The sequence below is a fragment of the Neomonachus schauinslandi genome, chromosome 12, assembly GCF_002201575.2.
Source record: "Neomonachus schauinslandi chromosome 12, ASM220157v2, whole genome shotgun sequence".
Classification (NCBI taxonomy): Eukaryota; Metazoa; Chordata; class Mammalia; order Carnivora; family Phocidae; genus Neomonachus; species Neomonachus schauinslandi.
The window spans coordinates 53,093,345-53,111,356 of record NC_058414.1 but is presented as its reverse complement, the minus strand read 5'-3'; the positions used below and the strand labels follow the sequence as shown (position 1 = coordinate 53,111,356).

The window sequence follows — 18,012 nt, the reverse complement described above, 5'->3', positions numbered from 1 at the left end:
AAAAGGATTTCTAATTGTAAACCTTTTGTGAAGTTTTATACTTGTAAAGGCTGGGGACTGTTTTTCTTCATGCTGAGATTAAGATCACAACCTTCATTTCTGTGTGCTGTGAATTATTTTCATTTGCTTCCATGACAACCTATCACATATACCCTTCAGTCTTACCAGCTGTCTCAGAAGGAGAATCAGAGCAGACTAGTAACTGGAGTATTATGAACTCTCCATTGGGAGTGACCTGACTTTTGGGGGAGGGGGGAGAACAGAAAGGAAGAAGAGCATGGGAGGGCCGTGGGTGGTCAAGCTCAGCTTTCTTTTACTAGCCTGCATCTTTAGTTGCTGGATTTACTGTAGTCAAAAAACATACTGAACCCCTTTCTCTGGGCCAGTTTCTTAGAAGACAGAAAAATAAATATGGTTGTTACTACTTTGTTCTTCTTATTCTATTCCAATATACTTGGAGGAGCACAGTGATTAAGTAAACACATACTTGGCCCCCGCTATGTGCGAGGAACTCTGTAAATTTCTGGGGATGTCAAAATAAATACAAGGTAGCTTCTGCCCTCTAGATGACAGTCTCATGGAAAAAAAACAAAAACAAAAACCCAACAGACTATAACCCAGAGTGATAACAGACTGTGACAGGTGTGTAGGTTTGTAAAAACACTGGGGGACATGGAGCTGGGGAAAGGGAAAGACAGATGGAGCAACCTGACGACCCCAGTGATCTTGGCCTCTTCTTTTTTTAGGTTTCATTTTTTCAAGTAGGCTCTACACCCAGCATGGAGCCCAACACGGGGCCAGAACTCACGACCCTGAGATTAAGACCCGAGCTGAGATCTAGAGTCGGATGCCCAACTGACTGGGTCACCCAGGCGCTCCTCTCTGCGTCTCCATTGAGCAAACGAAACCTCCTGCTGCCTCAGTCAGGTCACACACTACTGCATCAGGACTAGAGCGTGGATGGTGTGCCCAAAGCCGCACCTGCACCAGGCTGTTCTCTAGAATTGAAGTGATGGTTTTAAAGCTTGTTCTCAGCTTATCCAAGCATGCAGGAACATATTTATCAAAAAGAATAGTTAAATTGGCCTTTTCTGATTGATGCCGCCTTCTGTCTATCCAACTGGCCACATACCTGAAAAAGAACACAGAAAGGCTTTTATTGAACACGAGGCTTGAAAAGCCAAATTTCACCAACTCAAAAGCTTCCCCCCCCCACTCAACACAGCTTGGTGCCACCCTTCGGGGACATGTTTAGTGAGTTCATTCTATTTCTCAAACGGCAAATATTTTTAAATGACCCCTTAAAAACTTGTTCTAATGGCCATTTTTACTTTAATGAAAAAAATGTAACAGAAACTCCTAATAGCACTTAGAAGGCAAACATAATAGAGTCTAAGTAGGCCATTACTGAGCATTTATAAGGAGGTACAGCATGTCATTTCCTAAGGGAATGAAACTGGTTTCATAGGGCAGGCTTTATTTATGAAAACAGCTTGGGATTTTTCTTGATTAATCTTGGCATCAATTATTTAGTAATGACAAATCAGTTACATATAAAAAGGTGAAAATTCCATAGGGGCTATTTCAGAGTCCCTCCTTTTGCACTGGATTGGAGGTAACTCCAAACCAATAAGCAGATAATGTGTTTCTGATAAGTAGCTCTGAAATGGTTATCTCACGCTTGGGTACATGTGTATTAATCTGGAGCTTATAGAAGGTTATCAATTCTGATACACTAATGTTCTTAACATATTAATAAAATCATGCTTATCAATAAAATGAAACACAGCCTAGAAGCTCCCACAGTCGTCTCTGCAGAGAAACTGTGATGTTAAATGAAAAATAACGGCTCGAAAAGTTCTCATCAAAGAGAAGGCGGTGATGATAAATACATTTAGCCACCAGCAGGGCAGCTACACAATTACCACTATACCTTGCTATAAGCAAATCAGATTTCACATTTCTACTATCAGAAGAAATTAAGGCAAGATAATTATCCTATAAAAGGCTCCCTTTGATTTTTACAAAGTGCCACAATAGGGCTCTATTAACCATTCGATCACATTTACACTATAGTGAGACTTATACAATATCAACGGTCAAAACCTCTTCAGGGCCAAGAGAAATGGTTTTCAGGTGAAGTCCAGGTGCAGGACGGTAACTTGAGAGCGCGTCTCTGGGCAGTGGGGACAGTGGGCACCAGGGAACAATGGCAACCAAGTGTGAGTTACTGGAAATGAAGACACGAAGGCCTCACCTACCTCTGAACTACTTGTTTAACCGCACAGCAGCTGCTGGGAGCAGAATGTTAGTGTCCGGAGCTTTACTGGGGTAGTGGGGGTGGTGAGGGGACCGCTTTCCTGAGCTCTCAAGTCAGACTGTCTGGATCCGTATCCCAGCTCCACCATTTTTTAACCGTTACCTAGGTTGAGTTGCTTCACCTCTCTGTGCTTTAAGTTTCTCACAAACTTCCTAGGATCGTTGAGGATGAAACAATTTCTTGTGTAGAAAGTGCCTGGATTACTATCTGACATACAACAAGTTCTCAGTAAGTGCCATCCAGCACAGAGTTGGTTCAAGTCCGAGAACTGGGGTCAGACCCTGGCTCGGCCAATCTGAGCATCTCCTAACGGCAGTAGAGTCCTACAGGGCCCAAGAGTTGGTGGCCAGTGCTCTGTTGGGTTACAACAAATTCTACCTCCACCCCCTGGTCTTTGGTGTCAGTAGGACAAAAGCCTATGTGGGGATGACTAGGGGCTGAAGCCTCAAGAGAACCAGAGAAGGGGAAAAGGGCTTTGCATGACTTCAGTTCAACCAAACCAGGAGATGTGGCAAAAGGTGATCTTGCATGCCCTCCTAAAAAGGCCCCAAATGACCTCTGCTAGGGGTCAAGCACACCATATGGCCTAGGGAGTAAAAAAGTCTGTATTGTCAAATATAAACAATTTAAAATTTCACATATAAATTACAGATAAATTTTCATAGTTTGGAATAAAAATAGACATTAAAACATCGTGAATTCAGAAGAAGGCACTATTACCTTCAGCAATGGCAAAAACCGAAGATACAGATCTTTGTTGGCAATTCTTTCCACCTTACTTCATGAAAAAGTCCCTTATGGTTTCCAAGAAATGCTATACATTTGAACATGATCAAATGAAACAGTGCTATTATATGACATACAGTGGAAGATGACATGCTAAAAGGTTATATTTATTTCTTACCTACGTGAGAGATTGTTGGTGCCCCTGCCTCAGGAAGTAGCCACATAGTGATGCCTTAATGCATCATCTTCATGCCAATATCCAGGTCACTAACAGAGCATCTTCACCTCTTCAGCGTTTGCAAATGTGGTTCCATATATTCAGCTGTGTTGCCCCGCCCTTCTTTAGAAGTGCTATTCACATGATCACATGACTCTAAGACCCTCGAGTTTGGAAACTACCTAGGTAGCCAAAGTTTTCAGGCTCCTGAAAACTTTTCAATGTATTACTCACGAGTCTGGGATTGGAATAGTGTCCTGGAGGAGAGCAGGAACTCATGAGAACTCTGGTTATATACGTGCCCCCCACAGTAAGCTGCAGGTTCTCCATCGTTCACGGTGACCCGGAAAAATGGCGGAAGTTAGACATGCTGACCGGCAGCGTTATGCCGATGATTTCTAAATCTATTTTTGCAAATATATACAGGATGCCAAGATGGAAGGATGGGATTGCGGGGGTAAAAGCCAACAAGCTTGGGGTGCCTGGGTGGCTAGGTCAGTTAAGCACCTGCCTTCAGGTCAGGTTGTGATCCCAGGGTCCAGGGATCGAGCCCCACATCAGGCTCCCTGCTCAGCGGAGAGCCTGCTTCTCCCTCTGCCTCTGCCCCTCCACCCCGCTCATGCTCTCTCTCTCTTGCTCTATCTCAAATAAAATCTAAACAAAAAAAAAGACAACCAGCTCATCCAATGCAGATCAGAAGATGAGAGAGACAAAATCAAAAGGATATTATAAAGTAATAAAGGAGTAAGTATGATTTAAAGGTGGGGCTCCCAAAATTTATCTTCCAGTAATCTCTTAGAATCAGACTAAATTCCAGAGATATTCCACCTTTTCCTATCATTATCTAGAAGTTGAGTAATACACCATTTGGTAGATCTCATTTTCAATTGTGTTTGCTTTAAATAATTTTAACGTAAGGGACTTAAGTAATTTTAAGTTAAGGGACTTAAATAATTTTAAGTGAATTAAATAATTTAATTCCGAATGAATTTAAATAATTACCTGTTTGCTTTTCCTTTTCTATTCATTTAATCCCTTTTTATGCATTTCATCCCTTTCTAATGGGAATAAAAAATCTTGCTGGTAATTTTTTAGAAATTTTCTTCTAATGCCCGTTCTTTCTCTATTTCTCAAGATCTCAACAGACATATATGAACTGTCCAGCATTCATCTAGTAAACTTACTTAGGACTGAGAAGTAGAATAGTATTTGATTTCAATAGCCAGTCATGTGCTCATGTGATTTTAAGGATGTTTGTTGTCTGACATGATATGCTCTGTGTCTGTTAAGTGTGGATATAAAATTATTTTTTAGAATAGCTCAGTGAATTTAAAAAATGTCGAAGAAGCTTACATGATAATGATACTACTTTCATTCCTTAAATGGAATCACAGGGAGATACCATAAACAAACTATTTTATCATCTCTTCTATCCATGATAACTTAGGGTTTCCCACAGTATGAATTCAGAAAATATATTTCCTAATTCCATTCACTGAAAGAGCCTAAAAGCAATGGCCTATCGGTAGCAATGAGCACACTTAGCATCGTTATCTGGGATTCTAAATACCATTCCTTATACAAAACCTTGGAGAAATGACGGAATCAGGCGAGGGGAAGGAAGAATGAAAGGAGCCAGAATCATGTTGGCTAGCCAGAAAGCCAAGCGCTCCAAGACTGAGGAGGAAAAAGTGAAAAAGAACATGTAAGGGGCTGGTTGGAAGGGGCTCTTGTTGGCAAATTTGGGACAAAGCGAGCATTCAATAGGATCATGTTGGTAATGAATTCTAACCCACTGAACTGAAAGAAAAGAAACCATGAATAGAAAATGATGCCCATGAAGAAGGAAAGGGGGAGAGGGAAAGGGAGAGGGAGAGGGGGAGAGAGAGAGAGAGAGAGAGAGAGTGAGGGGGAGAGAGAGAGAGAGAGAAAGTGAGAGAGAAAACGGAAGGGAGAAAGACAGGTGAGGGAAGGAGGGGATTAGGAGGAAAGAGGGGGAGGAATTCTTTTAGGAAAATGTCACCTCATCTACGTAAATAGAAGGAATGAATTAGAAAGTCACCACCTTGCAACCACCAATGGGTCACTCTTCTAGGCATCTGGCAGGTTACCCTCAAAACTGTCAATGTCATGAAAGAAAAAGGTGGGAGGATATTCTACATTAAAGGAGAAAACACAGACAGGTAGATGCAATGCATGATCCTTGTTTTGACACTGGATTAAAAAAAAACAAAAACAAAGACAAAACCTACCAAGGAAATTTCTCAGTTAACTGAAAAAATTTGAAAAATTACTGTTTAACACATAATACTGTATCCAGAACAAATATTTTAGTATGTTAACTGTACTGTGCTCATGTAGGACAATATCCTAGAGTTCTTAGGGAAGAGATGCTCAAGTTCACAGTGGTGAAGGGGCTTAATGTCTGCAGATAATTTTGCAAAAATAAGTAAAAGGAGAAAATACGCCTCTATGCCTGTGTGAGAGAGTGTGTGTACATTCAGAGAGAAAGTAAATGTAGGACGATGCTAACAATTGGTACCGTAGAAAAAAAGTGTAGAGTGTACTACTACCATTTCAGATTTACTGTAATTTTCAACACTCTCAAGTTAAAAAGTTGGGGGAAATTGAGACCTCAGATACTGGTTTGGAAAACTAGGTTGATAATTTTATCTCAGAACATAATTAAGGATTGAATGAGTCAATACATGCAAAGCTACCCTGTAATTAATATTATGACATTAAAGGTAGCAATGTACCCAATAAATATGGAGTGAAAACATATCCCCCAATCTGAAAAAGCCACTTTTCTGTAGTACATTTAAAGATTCTGGTGGTAGGAAGTAAAAATATAAAAGTATCCTTTAGGGAAGATTCCCATTATTTTGGATAATGAGTCTGTGGTCACACACATGAAAATTAAAACTTACCCATTGATCCTGGATCAAAGAAAAACCTCCATAAAAATAAAGTGTAATGGTGAAGACAGAGTTATTTAACTTTCATAGGAATGCAAATTGGGTGTTTTTTCTAATCGAGTAAGACTCTTTGACTTACTAGATAAAAGTTCTTCTTGAAATAAGGATTTAGACAGCTTTTATTAGCACGAATCTCCATGTGATGCTACTGAGACCCTGGGAATTGTGAGGTTCATGACTGAAGCCAGACCAAACCCAGAGGGGTGAGGGGTCCCCTGAAGGAAACAGGGTGTGGGGAATGCCTCTGCTCTCTGTCTAGGGGGGGGGTATCAAGGGATATTGGAGATTGTCTGTTAGCCAGCCCCAAACCCATAGGAGCATCCTAGAAGACAGTCTGAATCCTAGCTGGGGAAAGGACCTATTAGCTCAAGAAGAACTCTCCTTTTCAGGCTTTTGAAAATGACCCCTTCCCCAGACAGATCCAATAAAACCCTGTGAAAACAGAAGCGTGGGCATGACTCTACTTTGTTGTGGTGAGACCTCGAGCGAACAAATCAGTATCCAGAGAAAGCAGCCTGGAGAAGTGCCATCAGTCAAGCATCTGGCAGGGAACAGAGGTCATCCTCAATCAGGGTAACAGGGAAGGATCTAGAAGGATCTAGAAGGCAAAGGTGGGCATGGAGCAGGGAAACGAAGGGAGAGAGCTGTGCCACAGGTATCAACTGAGGAACGGTTAGCGTACCTGTGCGTGCAGGGACAAGGGAACGAAGGACTACCACAGTGTGCAAGGGACGGATCGTACAGAGACATTTTAGAGGACAGTGACCTGCCATCGAGGGACACAGTCATCCTGATGCGACGCTGCAGGGAGGGAGCCAGGGAAATAAATAGCCTGACCTCACTTTCCTCTCTCTCCCTCTCATTTCCTGCCAGGTCTCCTCATGGGCCAAGCCAACCGGAAGCCGGATGGCAAGGAGCCCACTGAAGTGGCTCTGGGGTCAGCCTGCACAGCCCGGACAGTGTCTGGGGTCAACAGAAGATTCTGGCACCAGCAGCACACCGGGCACAAGCACGTGTCACTCGCGGAGGTCAAGCATTATTTCCGCAGCTCCTAGTGGAAATGCTAGGGGCGGCAACACATGACCTCCAGGATGAATTCTGGGAAGCGTAAGCATCTGAAGAGCAAGCAGGGGGGCACAGTCAACCTGTTCTGAATCAAAGCATTACCGCTATTCATGTGTGGCTATTATACACATACATACGAATATGCATGTGTTTATAGGACATATTAATATATTTATATAAATGATTTATTTATGTCTCAGTGCTCCATATGAATTATTGTTATTACTTATTCACTTATTTGACAAATACTGAGTTCTTAACTTGTACAAGGTGTGAACAGGGTAATGTCCAACTAAAATTGACAAATCATACAGGTGCTAATTTCATTCTCTTTAAATTAGCCTATTCAATTAGCTTTCAATTTATTTGCTAATACTTTCTTCAAATGATCACATAAAATTTTAGTTTTAAAACTAAGACTGGGGGCGCCTGGGTGGCTCAGTCGGTTAAGCGACTGCCTTCGGCTCAGGTCATGATTCTGGAGTCCCGGGATCGAGTCCCACATCGGGCTCCCTGCTCTGCGGGGAGCCTGCTTCTCCCTCTCCCCCTCCCCCTGCTTGTGTTCCCTCTCTCGCTGTGTCTCTCTCTGTCAAATAAATAGATAAAATCTTTAAAATAAAAAAAAAAAAAACAAAAAACCTAAGACTGGAAAAGGAAATATTCACAACAATAAAAACAAAACCAAACTAGATTTAAAACCTAGGCAAAAGACTGAAATAAGCATTTCTCCAGGGAAAATACGCAAATGGCCAATGAGCACATGAAAAGATGCTCGATATGACTAATCATTAGGGAAATAAATAAATCAAAACCAGTGTGACATACCATTTCACACCCATTAGGATGGCTGTCATAAAAAATAAAGAAAATTACAAGTGTTGGCGAGAATGTGCAGAAATTGGAACCTTGTACACTGTTGGAGGGAACACAAAATAGTGCAGCCACTATGGAAAACAGTATGGTGGCTCCAATGAAAATTAAAAATAGAATTACCACATCATCTAGAAAGTCCCCTTGTGGGTATATATCCAAAATAATTGGAAGCACTCAAAAATACACCTGTATGCCTATGTTCACAAAAGTATTTGCAACCATCAAAAGGTAGAAGCAGCCCAAGTGCCTATCAACAGATGAATGGATAAGCAAAATGTGTTGTATACATACAATGGAACATCATTCAGCCTTAAAAAGGAAGGAAATTCTGGAACATGCTATAACATGGATGAACTCTAAAGGCATTACGCTAAGCTAAATAAGCCCGCCACAAAAAGACAATTACCGTATGATTCCAGTTATAAGAGGTACTTAGCAGAATCAGATTCAGAGAGGCAGAAAGGAGAAAGGGACTGAGGGCAGGGCATACTGGGTGGTTACTGTTTAATGGGGACGGGGCTTCCGTTGAGGAGGATGAAGAAAGCTACGAAGATGGATGGGGCTGATGGTTGTTTCACAATGTGAATGTACTTAATGCCACTGAACTGTACACTTAAATATGGTGAAAGTGTTTTTGGTTATGAATATTTTACCACAATTAAAAAAAAAAAAAAAGCAGTACTCACGGATTCCAGCCCAGATCTTGTGGGTTCACATACAGGATACCAGCTCTGGAAACAGTAGCCGGGGTTGCAGTCCGCAAGTGATGAATCTCAAAGAGCAGCCTCATGGAGGGGGTAAGTGCTATGCGCTCATTGCTGGCTAAGGTCAGCACCTGGACAGACCAGCACAGCAGAAAAGAGGCACTGTCGTTGGGGGGGCAAAGGCTATGCGGCTAACTCACCAGAACAACACCAAGTACTCCCTCTCCCGAGCCCTCGGTACAAGTGCCAAAAGCAATGAGCTCACTCTCCCGAGTCTGAAGAGCGGTCTGCATAAAGATCTCAGTTAATCCCAGAGGGGAGCTCACTGACCCTTGAGGAACAAACTCCCCAATACGGACTCATTCATGCCAACCTTTAAATGTCTGCGGTAATTACTACTAAATAGGAGACATTTGTTCTAAGAGTTGATTACATGAAAAGGCCTGCATACCACACAAAAAAATAAACTTTCTTTAGAATCTGAAATACCACAATTACCAATTGTGCTATAGAAACTCATGCAAGTATAAAGATCTCAGACCTACATTTTATGATGAACAATGTCTTAATGCAGAAAGCGGTAATTACCGCTCATTTAAGGGGGTTAGTAATTCTGTTCTGTAGCAAGGATGATTGCCTATTTCTTTCTCCTGACCCTAACCACAGACCTTGTGTTGCTTTAAGTGCTGTCTCCCGGACCTGGACTATCACTTTTTGTCTTTGTTGGGAATGCTGGATCAGCCACAGCAAAATGCTTAGAAATGCATTTACACTCATTCTGTAGCCATGGGAATTACTTAATTTTAATAGCTACATTTCATCAATTTACATAGGGCACAAACTTGTCCTTTTACTATCCAAGTATTGCATACTTAACCAAAGACATAATAATTTATGCCTGGCTCTTAGAAAATGGTGAGGCGTGTATGAACTAAATTCTCAGATGTATATCTCTCTTTAAAGGTGGTTAAATTTATGCAGACAAGAAAAATGTCTTTCCCTTCAATTCTTTACCAGCGAAATTAAGAGAACTATCAGGATAGTGCCACTTACCAAAATAGCAATTACATAAAGAACATTAGGTTAATGATTAAAAACTAGCATTCAAATCAACAAGTGAAAAGATCTTCCTACACTCCCAGTGTGATATTTGTTTAGCTAAAAGGTATTATTCACCTTGTTGTCATCCATGACAGTATTTAGTGACTCAATCCACATGGGATCAATATCTCCATCCAGGATGATCCATTTTGGTCCATCATGCTTAAGATTCGCTTGTTCTCGCAGAATGGATGAGAAGAGACCTATACATTAAGAGTAAATGATCCACAAGAAAAAATGCTCCAACACTTGCCATCAGGGAAATACAAATCAAAACCACAGCGAGATACCACCTCACACCAGTCAGAATGGCTAAAATGAACAAGACAAGGAACAACAAATGTTGGCGAGGATGTGGAGAAAGGAGCACCCTCTTACACTGTTGGTGGGAATGCAAGCTGGTGCAGCCACTCTGGAAAACAATATGGAGGTTCCTCAAAACATTAAAAATAGAGCTACCCTATGACCCAGCAATTGCACTACAGGTATTTACCCCAAGGATACAGACGTAGTGAAAAGAAGGGCCATATGCACCCCAATGTTCATAGCAGCAATGTCCATGAGAGCCAAACTGTGGAAGGAGCTGAGATGCCCTTCAACAGATGAATGGATAAAGATGTGGTTCATATATACAAGATAATATTACTCAGCCATCAGAAAGGATGAATACCTACCATTTACATTGACATGGACGGAACTGGAGGGGATTATGCTAAGTGAAGTAAGTCAATCAGAGAAAGACAATTATCATATGGTTTTACTCATATGTGGAATATAAGGAATAGCAGAGAGGATCATAGAGGAAAGGAGGGAAAACTAAACGGGAGGAAATCAGAGAGGGAGACAAACCATGAGACTTGACTCTGAGAAACAAACTCAGGGTTTCAGAAGGGAGGTGCATGGGGGAGTAGCTGGGTGATGGGCATTAAGGAGGGCACGGGATGTGATGAGCACTGGGTGTTATAGGCAACTAATGAATCACTAAACACTATATCAAAAACTAATGATGTACTCTATGTTGGCTAACTGAATTTAAAAAAAAAGAGTAAATGATCCTAATAGAGAATAGAGTTGTGTGCTGTTTATTTCTAAAATATATTGCTATTATTTCTATAGGAAGCTCTTTTATTAAGTAAATAAATTTGCGGTACATTTGCTGCCTCTTTCTGCTGGGCAGTGTGGGATACCTTTTGAGCTACACCTAGACTGCAGACCAATGGGCAGGTTTCACTTCCATGAGGATGCGCCTTACCTTCTCGGAGGCTTTCCCACAGCTCCGTGAAGATGACAGTAGCTTTCTTGAAGAACATGTGTGGGGATTTATAGAGGGTAACATACGTGCAGCTCAAAACTTACACCAAATGAAGACATTATCCTTTTCCATGTACATATATTCAGTATCTATTTTAGGCCAAATACTAGTTTATTTAACCTTTCTCTGTTTCTCTATAACCAATATTCATGGGATAGAATTCTGAAGCTAATTCAGAGGTGTTTTACATTTCTTTGAGAAATTTGGTCATTGGCTTAGTACCTTACAAGATGAGAAGATAAAAACATTTTATTTATTTTTTAAAGATTTATCTATCTTGGAGGGGAGGGAAAAAGAGAGAGGGAGAGAGAATCCTTAAGCAGACTCCCCACTGACCACGGAGCTGGACGTGGGGCTTGATCCCAGGACCCTGAGATCACGTCCTGAGCCGAAACCAAGAGTTGGACGGTCAACCGACTGAGCCACCCAGGCACCCCGATAAAAATATTTTAAACCCACAGTCCTTTTTGCTGTCACTACTTTTCCAGACATTGTATTACATGATGTATTTAATAATCATTGCTTTTTCAAAACTCAAGTATATAATATTATGAGAAAAACTGTTCTGATGCACGTATGTGGAAGGTTTTGTTTCCTGTGAAATATTTTGTGCAGGGCGCCTGGGTGGCTCAGTTGGTTGAGCGACTGCCTTCGGCTCAGGTCATGATCCTGGAGTCCCTGGATCGAGTCCCGCATCGGGCTCCCTGCTTGGCGAGGAGCCTGCTTCTCCCCCTCTAACCCTCCCCCCTCTCATGTACTCTCTCTCTCTCTCATTCTCTCATTCTCGCGCTCTCAAATAAATAAATGAATCTTTAAAAAAAAAGAAATATTTTGTGCAAAAATCAACAACAGTATGCAAAACCTACTACCATGACTCATTAAAAAAAAAAAAAAAGCCAGCAACGTTTTGTAATGATCATTGAGCTGAATGGCTTCCACAGGTTTTCAGCATAAACTGGTATTAGTCCTTTCCTGCCACAGTCCCTTAAAAAAAGATGATGGAAAGGCCAAGAGTAAATTCTGATTGTCCCCAAATTAAGGAAAGAGTGGATACACATCGTAAGCAAACAGAGAACGGGGAGGCATGCTCCTATAGACAGGATCCTCAGCGAAGCCTTCTCTGATGTGGCATTTGACCAGACGCTTCCATAACTTAAGGCTGCAAACAGTGGGAACATCAAGGCAGGGGGCCCTCGATGGGAAGATGCTTGGCATGTTCAAGGAAGAGCAAGGAGGCCAGAGTGTATGGATTATGGTAAGTGAGGAGGAGAGCACAGGAAATTAGATCGGAGCTGGGGGATGAGGGTTCTAATCTCATAGAACCTTGTAAACCTGGGATAAAGGTTGGATTCTAAGGGAGATGGAACCCACAGGAAACTGCAAGCAGGGAACTCGTATTTTGAAGAGCGCCCTCTGTCTGTTATGTGGAAAATGAACTGCAGGGAGACCAGACAGAGAAGGCAAAGGGTACTGAAAGACAATAGATTATTTAAAGGTAAAGCCTAAAGGATTGGCTGTGAGGTTGGATGTAAGGTGTGAAAGGGAGAAAGGACTCAAAGATGATGCCAACGTTAGTGCATTTACTGAAATGAGAAGTAACAGATTTGAACAAAAGGATCTGCTCGTCTGCAAATACTTTCAGGACAAGAAACATGTCCCCTTAACTTTCGTCCCTGGTGCCTAGAATAATGTCTGCCTGAAACTGAGTCCGTGTCTTGCATCAGATACTTTACAAATTCTCCTGAGGCATTCAAGTTCACTTCTTGCCTGGTTTACAGGGAGCCCCGATATAATTAACATGGGATAAAATACACAGCTCCAAGCATAAACTTGCTGAATGCAAATTGACCACTTATTCAAATCTGGTTTTAATTTACTGGTTATAAATGCTGTTGTGAGCTACTCCATTTCCAATAATGCCAACACGTAAACAATAAATCTACCACTATGACTGAAATTGGCCTGAACTGAGAAATGGTTTTCTGGATAAAAAAATTTTTGCGCTCGTAACGGGGAAATACTACTTGCCATCTTTCCATTCTCGAGTAGCGTGATGTATGAAACCAAAGAGTTCATCTGTTGTCACAGCTTTGGGGTTTAAGTCATTCCAAGTAGGTTTTTGTTTCATGTTAACATATGTTCGGTTCAGTGTTCTCAAAATCTGAAGGGAAGAAGGAAAAAGCTAAGAAAATTAATACTCCTGTAAAGCAAATGGAAAGCAAATGATTTCTAAAGGATTTTCCTTCCCTAGATATTCTGTGTGTATTAAGTATGGGGAAAAACTGACATGTGCACATTTTCATTACCGTCTTGAAAAATGTACTCCTACCATCTCTTAGGATCTCTTCACCGGATTCTTTGAACCATGTAGACTAGAGGAACTCACTCTATCACTTAAAATTTTTAACCCTGTGTGCAAATAAGTGAACAAGTGTTCCTGTTCATGTTATGAAAATCCACTCTGCCTGTAGGTAGGCGCATCAGAACTGCTCAGAGGGTGTTAAGACACAGATGGCAGGGCCTAAGGATCGGCATTGCTAATAACGTCCCAGGTGACGCCTGTGATGCTAGTTTGGACATGTTCTAACACCCAGGGACCTAAAGCAATAGTTCTTAGCAGGAGATGCTCTGCACTTGAGAAAGAGGGCATGCTACTGACCAGAGGCCACGGATGCTGCTCAATAGCCTACAATGAACACACGGGACAGCCTCCATGACAAAGAGTAATCAGACCCAGCATGGCAACCGTGAACGCAGCTGAGAAACTCTCATCTGGATAACTGAGCAAAAGAAGCCTTGAGGATTAAGAATTTACCAGATAGATGCTTTATCTATGTCTGTTTAATTAACTGACACCTTACGCCAAATATCTGTCCCAACTATCCTTTTTGCTTTCTCTGAAAAGCCATGACTTTTATTTTAGATATTTATCATTTCCTAATCGACTCACAGGCATTCAAAGGACTGATAAACAATTGCCAAATACTTTGGAAGAGTAAGTTGCTAAGTAACACGGCCCTGAGCTCCAGTGTTCTAGTTCTATCAGCTTAAGTAAAGGTTGGATAGAACAGAATCAGTGAAGACTAGATGAAAGAAATTGAATGCTTTAGGAACATTAAGCTTGTATTTTTAGAAACCATTAATCTACTGGAAATAATAGAATTTAATTTTATCCTTCTCTGAACCATGGCCCACATCTGAAACTTACTCTAACAAAATAATTACAGGTCTATCAGTTATCTACTTCAATATTTCAATTCTTACATTTTTCACTAGAAAATTCTGATACTAGGCCTCCCTTTGCAATTGTCCCACTTTGGGTTCGGATCTAAATACTGGCAAGTTCTATACACACCCATGCTCTAAAGTCTTATATGCCCAGTCTGATTATTTTTAGTCTTTGGCTACTCAATATGTTTATACCCAAGCACCCTGAATTAAAATGCATGCAGTTCTGCATATACCGTCTGCCAACCAAGAAAATAAGTATGTTGCCAGGATTGTCAGTAAGATCAAACAAAATCAAGTAGGGAGGTAAAAAATGGGGATAATAATACCCAGAGCATATCATTGCCGTGCACAATAAATTACACATAATGCACCCAGCAAAGCACATAACAGGTACCCCCAAAATATGGGTTTTGCAGTCTCCCTTGCTTTTCAAGTTTTCTTTTGCCCCTACAGAGGGCTCTGCTTCTGAGAAAGTACTGAAGGAAAATATTTGGGTTTTTCTTAGTGATAGGGGAAGGAGAATCTAAAATAACTTGGGAGAGATAAAAAAAAAGTAGTTTTGATAAATATGGAAAGCCCAATCTTCTCTTAGCTTGCTTTTCCTATTTGAACACAAGGTTCTATGTGCTACATTCTCCCTGCTGCTAATATGAAAAAAAAAAAACCAGTGTCCATGGATCAAAAAGGAGTATCAGAGGCTCGGATTCCAACTCAAAATTATGGGGGACTTTGACGAAGGGAACTCCTCAGGAGAAATGAAAATATGCCTGACCAAAATGTGTTCCTTCCGTGGCTGAAAACGAACAGTCAATTTACCATACCTTACTCTTTCCCGTGCCTGCATTTCCAACCACAAAGACAGAGTGCCGCACGGCCAACAGCTCCTCAAGCTGGACAACCTGCCGACCAAACAGTCAGTCACTGGTTCCTTTAATGAGTTGGTCATTTAAAAACAAAGCAAAAAAACACAAAAACAAGAACCTGGCTGCCCCCACCCACTGAAAAAAATCCCTACCCATTTTTTGCTTAATTCTTGGCTGACAACTCAAGCCAGCTCCCACTGACAAAATTATGTTCCAGGAAAGTTAAAATAGATGACAAGTGCAAACTACAGTTTCTCCTCAATCTCCCCAAGTACAACATGGGAGTAAGAATGAAGACAAACCATTACTCAGTGAGTCATGGCCACAGGCAGAGTGGGGTACATTAGTACTTGGTATGTGGCAGGAATTACTTACAAAACCAATGACTCTTCACGAAGTGCTGAACAAAAACAGTACAAGGCTAATTACCCACACCTGAGTAATGACTTACATCCTTGACAGTATCTAAAAGAGATACTCTCTAAGTGTATTTTAACGTCCGTGTATTCGCTACACCAAAATTGAGCATGCATATGGACAAGCCCTTGAGAAGTCAGATGTCACATATGTTGACATTTCTTTCCCCACTAAAAGCATGTACTAAGGATTTACTTCCAAGTTTCTCTAAGATGGAGAGAAGAGAGCAAAATTAATTTCTGATGCATGTCACCAAGAACAACGAAGAAATTTTACCAACTGAACAAAAGCATGCTTACACTTAAAACCATGACTTATTCGTATGTTCCTTCTCACAGAATTGAACTACAAAATAATTATTTCTGTTTACTGTAGTAAAGCCTGTCGGGTTAGAATGCTTTAAAGAACATATTAAGATTGCATGAAGGTCCGTGGAATATGTAAGTTAATGTTTTGGTTAAAGATCACTTAAATAGAGTAATTCTCACTGCAAATCCCAAGAGCTGCCATGAAAAGCACATGCTCCTTTTACTTTAAGAAGGAAGCTCTCCTCAGGCTGCAGGTGGAGCTCCAGGGCGGACTGCCTGACCATCTGTTCAAAGTGTGGCGCTCTCCTCCGGGGTACATCCAGGGCTGGAAAGAGGTCACCAACCAGGCCCAGAAACACGGGAATGTCGTCGGTCACTATTTTAGGCAAATTGAAGTCCCTCAATGCTCTCATGAGTACCTAGAAAGAAAACACTTTATTGAAGAAGCTGATACAGGGTGTAATAAGCAGCTTGACAACTGAAGATGTTATTTTTAAACCTTAAATCTAAAGCATGGGATATTGATACTGGTCCTCCATGAGGATGGCACTCTAACTATAGGAAGGGTAAGTGCTTCCAGGTTCACATATCAGAACACGAGAAGGCTCTGCGGATATCACAAACCTCAGACTCAAGTCAGGAAGGAGGCTCTGTTCCTGCAACTCCCTGTTTTGATCTTGACAGAGAGTCTGAGGCCCTTCCCTCCTTGATCCTCAGACTCCAGGATATAAATTAACCAGGCCCATCGGATCATTTTGTTCAAAGAGAATCTCTGAGAATCTCAGAGTGATAAACTGAACCATTTTTAGTTTGCGTATTTGTTCTGTATTGGCTGAAAACCAAAGAGGGCTTTAGATTTTAAAAGCAGTAACTTGAACATCAGCATGACTTTTACAGAAAGGTAAGCAATCCAACAATAACAACACAGCAAAGAAATGCAAGAAAATCCCTACCCAGTGGTTAATTATGACTGAGAGGAAGAGAAAGAAGTATTACGGAAGTAGAAAATTATGTAAGTATCCTTTAACGTGAAAAGAAACTCATTGGAATAGATTTTTTCAGCTTCTCAAGCCGTACAGAATATGTACAGTGTTGCATATCCACTATTCTCACTCTGTAATAAAGGAAAAACGCTTCCAAAAAACTCAGAGAAGGCTGTTACTGTTTCTCACCAGCAGGGATAGAACATTGCCCCAGCAGCTCTGACTAACCACCTGAGCATTTCACTGGTGTCAGGCGACAATTCTGCTTGTTCCATTCCTCACGCTCATCGTACAGCCCATGAGAGGAACACACTTTGCTCCATGAGATCATGTGTTCGCAGACTTTTCAGGATTAATTTCCCAAATCAATTAATCAGATTCCCTAAATGTTCCTCAGAGGAAATCAACCAGTGATTGCTGAATTATTTGATTATGACTGCCAAAATATTTTTTGTAGCTGATATTTCAAAAGCACCTAGAAAATCCCCTTTTCTTTCCTGTATTTATATCCTTATACTCAAGAATAGTTATCTTTTATAACATAAGAAATGCCAGTCCTCAGGATATTCTATGTGAAACAGAGATTCTATTTGTTCAAAGTTGCGCTAGGCATGGCCCACCATCCGGGTATATACTCTCATTTCTGTGAAGCTGTCGAGCTACTCACGCCACAAACCCAAGTTAGCACTGTGGTCGGTACCTGATCTTCGGGTCTATTTTTATCTCCTCGTTTCAGGGAGCCAGCTACAACCAAGACAGATTTAATAGTGCGAAGTCCCCAGTCATAATGATCCTAAAAATCAAAACATAGGTTATATTTTCTCAAACATTTTATGAGGCAGTAAGTTTCTCATTCCAGGGGTAGAAGCCAAAAGCTCTAAGGAAAGAGTTCAGACAAATCCATGCTCTAAGGA

The 18,012-nt window shown here is 41.1% G+C and overlaps 1 protein-coding gene across 1 annotated transcript in view; it reads right to left on the bottom strand.

Moving 5' to 3' along the window:
* DNAH11 (dynein axonemal heavy chain 11) overlaps nucleotides 1-18,012 on the bottom strand; it is a 329,965-nt gene that overhangs the window by 174,092 nt on the left and 137,861 nt on the right. The window contains 7 exon segments of the mRNA XM_021689842.2: nucleotides 982-1,132; nucleotides 8,866-9,014; nucleotides 10,060-10,224; nucleotides 13,308-13,457; nucleotides 15,349-15,426; nucleotides 16,340-16,534; nucleotides 17,799-17,891. Coding sequence (XP_021545517.1) covers nucleotides 982-1,132; nucleotides 8,866-9,014; nucleotides 10,060-10,224; nucleotides 13,308-13,457; nucleotides 15,349-15,426; nucleotides 16,340-16,534; nucleotides 17,799-17,891 — 981 coding nt within the window.